Source organism: Pinus tabuliformis, chromosome 7 (genome assembly GCF_031772625.1).
Source record: "Pinus tabuliformis cultivar Carrire ecotype Pingquan chromosome 7, CPIR1, whole genome shotgun sequence".
Lineage (NCBI taxonomy): Eukaryota > Viridiplantae > Streptophyta > Pinopsida > Pinales > Pinaceae > Pinus > Pinus tabuliformis.
Window position 1 is genome coordinate 1,557,030,920 of NC_142293.1, and position 8,852 is coordinate 1,557,039,771.

The 8,852-nt window shown below is 38.4% G+C and overlaps 1 protein-coding gene across 1 annotated transcript; it reads left to right on the plus strand.

Annotated features, from left to right (window-relative positions):
- The first annotated feature begins 3,187 nt into the window (after positions 1-3,187).
- Positions 3,188-4,632, plus strand: LOC149253908 (uncharacterized). Its single transcript, XM_089460042.1, has 2 exons — positions 3,188-4,254; positions 4,345-4,632. Exon 1 carries the CDS (start codon positions 3,258-3,260, stop codon positions 4,131-4,133), a length of 876 nt encoding a protein of 291 aa, XP_089316168.1. The 5' UTR covers positions 3,188-3,257; the 3' UTR covers positions 4,134-4,254; positions 4,345-4,632.
- Positions 4,633-8,852: the final 4,220 nt, after the last annotated feature.

The window sequence follows — 8,852 nt, forward strand, 5'->3', positions numbered from 1 at the left end:
GCAAAGCACTTTGGCATGGAGAAGAGAATGATGATATTGCAGAAGCATTTTTATAAGATGTTTGTAAATATATCATGTCTCGCATTGCTTGTGCTATTGCTAAGCCAACCATTAAGAAGACAGGCTTGTACACCCCTCTACTTACTCCTATCGGCCTTCGGAGTCCATCTATATGGAATATATGCCTAACATTCCTTCTACCAAGAATGGTAATGACTGTGTGTTTGTGGTCATTGATATATTTTCTAAGATGGCCATATTGACTGCTTACAAGAATAGTATCACAATAGAAGCCAATGCCAATCTCTTCTTTGAATGGGTGTGAGTACATTTTGATATATCGTAGACCATCATATTAGATCAGGATAGCAAGTTCCGAAGCACATCCTGGTCAAACCTCTGGTTATTGTTGGGCATCAAGCTCACCAAGCTGACTGCCTTCCACCCCCAGACTAATTATAGCCAAATAGAGGTCATCAACAGGTTAATCATGCACATATTACACATGTACAACTCTAAGCATCCATGAAAATGGGACAAGAGTCTCCTTTATGTTCAACATAGCTACAATAGAGTTCTCCATAGCTCAAATGACCACAACCCTTTTTAAATGGCCCTAAGATTCTAGCCATTGTGTCCTATTGATGTTACAATGCCCTTTGGATCTACACGGGAAGAATTTGCACATGTGCAATCCGAAGTTGATAAAGACACCAAGTTTATTGAACAAATTCAACACATCTGCCAGTAGGTTCATGATATATTGCATAAAGCCAATACTAAATACAAATAACGTAATGGTTAGCACTAGGTATCACACAAATTTTAAGTGGGAGACAAGGTTTAGTTGCATTTTCAGAAGGAACGCCTTGTAGGGCCCATCAGAAGCTTCGACGACTCTGCTATGGAATTTACAACATCACCAAGGTTGTGAGTGATAATGCTTTTGAGCTTAGTATCCCCCCATTCCTTAGCCTGCACCCAACGTTCAATGTGGACCGCCTTCAACCATACAATCCACCATTGTTGGACACATTAAAAATTGCAAAGCAACTGAAACTGACAAAGCTCAACCCACATTGCGTTGAACAAGCCACAACTAATTAGATCATGGACACAAAGATTAAGAGCACTCGCCAACAAAGGATCCAACTATGTCAGGTTGTTAAAGTAGGCCAACTCTTGCACCAAGGCAAGTGGCTCACCAGGAACTAAGTTCAACAGAAGTTTGCTTATCTCATGTAGGCACTCAATGCAATAGAGACCATTACTTCCTAAGGGGGGACGAATGATCCAGGTGGATATTGGTGGCCACCCACCTATTCCATTGGATCACAACATGATTTTCCTATATTGGTGGTTTTCAGGTCCTAAACTTCCAAAGACGTTTTGAGGCCCTAAATGACGTTTTTTTGGGGAAATAAGGAAATGTGGGTATCTGAATCAACCTTGCAGTTGAAAGTTGTTCTCTTCGGATAGACCTTTCTAACATGCTATCATGCGCCAAACAAAGATAATATGCCAAAGTTACAAACCCGGGAAGTTGGCATTCCAACTTACCCCATCAGGGCCCATAAGCCTTTGGCACTTCATCTCCTATGGTTAGGGTTTTGGATTTTTAGGGTTTCTCATTATTTCTTCATGATAAAAAATCTTTTGAGCCTCATTGTAACAATGTTTAGGAAAATGATTAGTCGTCACATCTCTTTTAAGAGATAAGCTATCACCATTGTTTTCATTTTGCATGTAAACAATTTCTCAACATTTGCTATTAATTGAAGTTCAGTTTCACAGTATCTCTATGTTTCTATTTTAAATTTATATTTGATTTCATTCCTTCATAAATCTAGATCACTCTATTACATAAGAATACCATTGATGAAATCACGGGTTGTCAAAACATGGAACCTAAAAACCACCAATGATAAATTTTATTTTATTTTAATAACTATTAATTATAATTATTAATTTTTATTTTTATGTAATTTGACCAAGTCAAAATGTTTACATAACAAGACAACGCTGACCATTACAACATCTCTTCCATACTGGGCTCGAGAGACACAACTACTAGTCAATCATGCTCCTTGGAATTGAATCTAGATGGATGGGAAAACAAATCATACTCCCATTACAACATCTCTTCCATATTGGGCTCGAGAGACACAACAACTAGTGAATCATGCTCCTAAGAGTTGAATCTAGATGGATGGGAAAACAAATCATACTCCCAACCATTAGAGCTACCAGCCTAATTACAGTACATCTCTTCAAAAATCTAATAGTCAAATAGACACAAGTCCCTTGTCTCATAAACTGGAAAAAAATTATACATCAATTTTTACTCTTTAATTTAACTATAACTTTATAATTAAATTATTTTTATTATTATTATGATTAATGTAGTAACATAACATAGTTTTTTAACACTTGGTATTTTTTTTTTGTAAAATGTAACTTAAGTTGGTAAAACTTTTGATAACATAATTTTTTTTGGCAATTAACATAAAATTTTACTTGTTTGTTTTCAAAGGTGGCAAAACCTATCATAACTCAGTGGTCAACCCAATAGTGAGGACAACCATCTTTGACTGCTATTAGTGAATACAGGCTGACTCATTACCATTATTCGAGGAAAACCATGTCACCTGGAATAACCCATTGGTGATCCGAGCCCAAAAATTTTACTCGCTTATCAAAAAAGTAAATTAAACAAAAAAACAAACTAAATTTTTTTATTATTTTCCCAAAAAAGAAAATTATGATTTTTAGTCGTAAACATGATCAAACGTATGAATCAATGTTCGGCCACCCACACTAAGGGTGTGAATGATGGTTTTGCTCATAGGCTTGAGATACATGAGTGGATACTTTTGACTTGAGATGTGACGTTTCGTGTGCTTCATAATAACGGTCACTAAAAAGCATCGTTGGCAGTGGCACCGACCACGGTTAACGGGAAGTAACAGCATCGTAGGCGCCGACCACGCCTAACCGGTATCCGATGCTTCAACTTAAACCTTTTTCATTAACCCTAGTTCGCTTTACTAACCTATTTAGTTATAATATTATAGAAAACGGAAAATGGCATTTAATTAATAATAACAATATTTAAAAAAGAAAAATCATATTTAATTAATTTCAGCTGATTTATTTTTTTCCCTTTTATAAAAGGGACAGGGGATCTGTAGAATTTGAAACGGGTGTGCCACTCTCTGAGAAATGGTCGCTGTAAGCAGACAATCAACTAGTGTTGAATGGGCCATTTTTCTCTTTCTTACTCTTCTTCTTCAGATTCAGAGCATGAAAATGCAGTGGAAGAGCTCTTATCTCAGTTTCTTGACGAAGAGTTGCTTAAAATCACCACCAATCCGGTCGGAAGCCGGGGTTCTGCACGTCAGGGCCTCGACCCAGAGCTGGAAAGCAGGTATGAAAAGCTCAAGGCATCGGTCTCGAACCTCAGACCTCCTGGTCCACCTCAAAGTCTAGAACGATGTCACAGCCGCCTGTCCGAGTCGGCAGAGGCCAAATTGCCTGGAAATAATCCATCGTCCTCCCCAGAGTCGCCGAGGGATTCGAACTCGAGCCCCATCAGCAAGGGGTGCAGCACGTCTGCTGCGTCTTCGCCTCGGGGGAATTCGAACTCGAGACCCCCTAAGAAGACTTCAAGAACATTCGTGGCGTCATCACCGTCTGTGCGCTCTCGGAGATCGTGTTCATTGTCGCCTTCTCCTCCCAGGGCTTGTTTCTGCGGGTCTCCGAAGAAGCTTTTGAGAAGTTTGAGCTCGAAGAGATCCTCGGGTTCCAGTAAAATGAAGAAATCTGAATCCCATATTGGCGAAGATGAACTCACGGCTGCTGTCGTTTCTGAGAAGTCGAAAATGAGGGCTCGGAATAAGGACAGGGTCAGGGCGAAGGACGAGCTGGACTCGCTGTCTGACGATGAATTTCTGACGGATTTGAGTACTTTTTCATTGAAAGGCCATAGGAAGCAGCTCAAGAAAGTTCTCAAGGAAGAACAGAAGGTGAACCGAGATGCAGAGGATTTGGTCAAGTGGGTGAAGCAGGCCTCGGCTAGGATAGACGATAGGGTTTTAGATGACTTGCTTTCTGATGAAGAAGAATTCAAGTAAGAACACTTAATATTATTTGCATGAAAGGTGGAGAGAAGGATCTGTTATGCAGAAAATCATTGCAGACTTTGATCCTGTCCATTGGTTTGCGCTCTGTAAATTGGCATAACGATATGTAAAGGTATGCTAAGCAGGAAATTCAATTTTGTGTAAATGTTTCTGACAAGGATATTTTGATTCCGGAGATTGATGTAAAGACTATATATGACAGATCTTTCAAATTGGCATAACGATACGTAAAGGTATGCTAAGCAGGAAATTCAATTTTGTGTAAATGTTTCTGACAAGGATATTTTGATTCCGGGGATTGATGTAAAGACTATATATGACAGATCTTTCAAACACCTATAGTTCCTCTATATTTTATGGATAATTACAATGTAAAAAGGGATTTGGAATGGGTTAATAATGCTTGTAGTTCCTCTATATTTGATGGATACTTACAATGTAGAAAAATATTTGGAATGGGTTAATAAATTGGGTTACTGTTTTCAATCAATTTTACTAATGTACATTTGCATTTTTGCAAAACCTGTTAAGAATCACTAATTGGGTATTTTGTGTTGCCTGTAGTGTAATAGACTATCTGAGATCAATTAATTGTTTCTCTCAGTTTGACAAAGGCTCAAATCATGGGTGTTCATCCCGTGCTTTCCCTATGTTGGCAACAACACAAGGTTTCAAGTTTTATGATGTACATACTGGAGTCTTTGATCTTGATATACATAACAAGATCTTTTGATTTGGAGCTGGTGAAGTTCAGGGTTTGAACATAATTCCATTTTTATGAGGAATCCAAGAATTCAGTGTGGCTTTGGAAGGTCCATGCCATATTTATCAATTTGGGTAATTGGCTATTTATGTGATGAGTTGTCCACACGGGAATGAATTTTTTTATTGACATAATAGTTGATTAGTTATAAGATGAGTATAAGTGCTTGTTTGGCCTTCCCTCCTCTGTAAGATGATGCGTTGTGTAGGTGTACCAGTGCGAATACTAAATAATAGTGAATAACTAAAAGGATCATAAACAGTCCAATATCTCAGGTTTGGAATCTCAGAATAATTTTTACTACTTTATAATCTCTTCTCCTCTCCTCATCCAGTCTCAAAAAAAAGGGATGAAAAATGAAATTGCGTGTAAATAAGTCTTTTTATGATAGAAGGGGAGGGAGGGATATCAGCTGGCACATCTGGAAGTGGAGGAATGGTCGGATTTTCCAGGGCTGCGTTTTGCCGCTGGACTCCATATTGTCTACTATTCTGGGGTCTATGCCGTTGGACTGAGCTGGCCCTCTCTCTCTCATGTAATCTTCTGATATGTTCTGCATATGTTTCCAGCTATTCTGTGTTCATCTGCGCATGTCTCTATTATGCTACTTTCCAGATCTCTTTTTGCTACCTTCTGATCAACAGGTCCAGAATTTTTGGGGATCTTTTTTTTCCCATACACATTGATCTGCTCTACTGTTTCCACTCATGTGGCTGAGGCCCTTTCTCACTATGTATACTTGATCATTATATGCTCTTAATATAATCTATACTGTTTTTTTCTCTGAAAAAAAAAGTCTTTTTTATGATGGATTGGATTGATATTTGTAAAATTCCATGTGGTTTGCCTTTATCTTTTCTGTTTTATCTGAATTTTTATTGAGGAAGAAATATTTTTATAATCAATATAAGGAATATAAGTGTCACTTTTACTGATGAAGAAATATTTTTATAATCTATAGGAAAAATATATATGTTTCAGTTTTTGAAGGGACTTTCAGACAATAAGGCTTGAGCCATTATATAGGCTCAACATGTCATATTGCAAGAGGATTACGACATTTCTCCCCACCCGCCGAAATTACGTCCAATTAATCTGTTTTCTTGCTCACTTGACTTGTACTTGAATTCTCAACATATACCTCCTTAAGGATGTGCTTTCACTGTCGCATTTGATGCATCCCTGAAGACAGCCACTTTAGTTTAAATTAAGGATGTACAGAGTCGATCGAAAGTTCTTTTACAGCATAATATGGTGAATCCCATATTGAACTTTGTCCTTGTCATAGAATTCTAGGCTATTGGTGAAAGGGGGTTTGTGAAGTTGGGGTTTGCCTGAACCTATGGAGTTAGATTAGCTTGCATAACTTTAACTTGTCCTAAACGAAGATCTTTTACAAGTTAGTTGTTCGGAATTACGATTGTCGTTAAATCAAAATTTGCGGGTGTTAGTCAACGATGGTATCGCGAGAGATAAAGATCCATGAGAGGTGGTTAGTCTATGTCATGAAACACACGGGGAGTGTCGGTTTATCCAATGTTCAACAATCTTCCCCCAACGCGAGCCGGGCGTGTATCGAACTCGTGACCTACGCTCTGATACCACTTGTTGGGAATCACGATTGTTGTTAAACCAAAACCTACGGGTGTTAGTCAACGATCGCATCGCCAGAGATAAAAATCCACAAGAAACGGTTAGTCCATGTCACGAAACACAAGGGGAGTATTGGTTTATCCAATGTCCAACATTAACTAACTCGGTGCAGTTTAGAAATAAGACATACTGTCCATCATCTCTACATGAGGAACCGCATAAAATTTTTCAGTGTCTGACATTTCGAACTTCAGGTTAGGATCATCATCAGGCAATTGCTTATTGTGTAATCTGGCACGGGGAGTCATTATTCATGTAAATGAACATCTGCAGAAATGGCATCCTGAAATCGATTGGCCTAGTAGCCTTGGATAGTGGCAGGATTCTTGCGAATTGTGCAGCTTAGAAATAGGACATGCTGTCCATTAGATCTTCACTTGAAACTGTATAAAAGGATTTTGTGCCTGATATTTTGAACCTCAGATTAGGTTCATCGCCAGGACAAAAGGATATGTAAATACTACTGGGCGATTGCTTATTGTGTAATCTGGCATTAGGGTCATTATCATATCGAGCCTCTTCTTCCTGGTGGTTCTAGTGCCTTATTTTCTCGAGGCATGTTTACTGCCTACAATATTGTTTTGAACTTGCGGTACTTTGAAATTGAAATGGAGTGACAGTTGTGTATTTTGGATTTTTATTTGTACGCTTTAGATGGGTATTATCGGCCATGTTTATAGGCATTTCTTGCATTCTGTGCTGTAGTGTACTGCCTATTAATCTATCGCAATCTGATCGGATTAAATTTACCCTTCTATTTATGCGTAAAAGATTTTCATGTTGCAATCAAATACAATTGGATCAGATTTCTTTTTACAATAATAATGGCTCTGCACTCCCAGATACAGTGTTGATTATTGGCCCAGGTGGGTGCATAAGTTAGCTCATAGACCTTTGGATTTGGATTGCTCTAGAGACAGGCACAGGCATTTCCAGAACAATTAAAATACATACTTATTAAGCTCACAATGACCACTCGCTCTTTAAAGAAAATTCAGGATCACTTGGTCTTTCCTTTGCTCGGTGCAGCGCTATCAGGACCAAATCGATTGACCCCCAAAGCTCGATACAAAACCAGTCGACCAGAAAATACATAAATTCCAAACTAGTTTAGATAGCCGGTTCCGACTGGCCAGTTTGCCTGTTCCAGTCTGGAGTACAACAAAGTACAGTGAATTGTGCTTTTGAACATTCCGTTTTATGCGTGTACTGGCTGTTTGATTATTGCTTGTTTCTCTAAAGCTGATATCGTTGAGTGGGAACACATCCTTTGGTAACAGGGGAACGCACATGTTATTTCTGTTTGCTCCAAAGCTAATATTGTTGAGTGGAACAAGTCCTTTTGTAACATGAAAAGACATGTTATTTGTTGTTCCTATGAAGCTGATATTGTTTAGTTGCTTAGTGGAGCAAGTCCTTTGGTAACAGGGAAAGACACGCAATAGGTTTTTCTTCTCGATGGAAGTATTTGAAACAGCCATTCATAGAGCTGCTTGTGATTTCTTCTTTGGTTTGTTGTCAAATTGAATGGATACACTACGTGGTTATACGTCTAGTTTGATACCTTCATTATACTTGAATATACTGTTTAGCACTACTTTGTGATACCTTATTTGGCATTTTTGAAAATTGAATGAAACAGAAATAGAAAGCAGAACATAATAATACACAACTTGGTTTTATATCTAATTTGATACCTTCCCAATGTTTATCACAATGTTTACCTTTGGCTTTTTTCCTAATTGAATGAAACAGAAATCTAAGATGACTTTTATGTACCCCAGGTCCAAGTGGACTCAAATGTGCAAGTATATGTCACTTTGTTTGCCAAGTCTTGGAACACCCAACCACTTAGGTTTAACTGAACTGTGTACTAGTGCCCAAGGTGTTCTAAACTTTCATCCACCCATTACAGCCTACCTCACTCGAACAATGTCCAGTCTTGCCATTCCATGTGCTTGAAGTCATGCTGAGCCATAGTTTATCTAACTTTGTGATGTGCTGATCTAAATTTTATCCACACAAAGACAACTGGCTATCGGCACAAACTCTGTGGTGATTGGCATAGGCAAGGATTGAGGTTGCGAATGAGGAGAGAGATTGGGTTGTTGGTGTGAGAGGCCTATGCCATCACGATTGGTGTCCATATCTACGTTGATATCAAATCACAAGGCTGAAATGTAAAGTTGCCAGAAATATATATATATATATATATGAACTTCCTTACCCAAGTTCAACTTTTTGCAAGTGGCATGTTGAGTATATTGTTGTAATGGGTTGGTGACCCATAAATA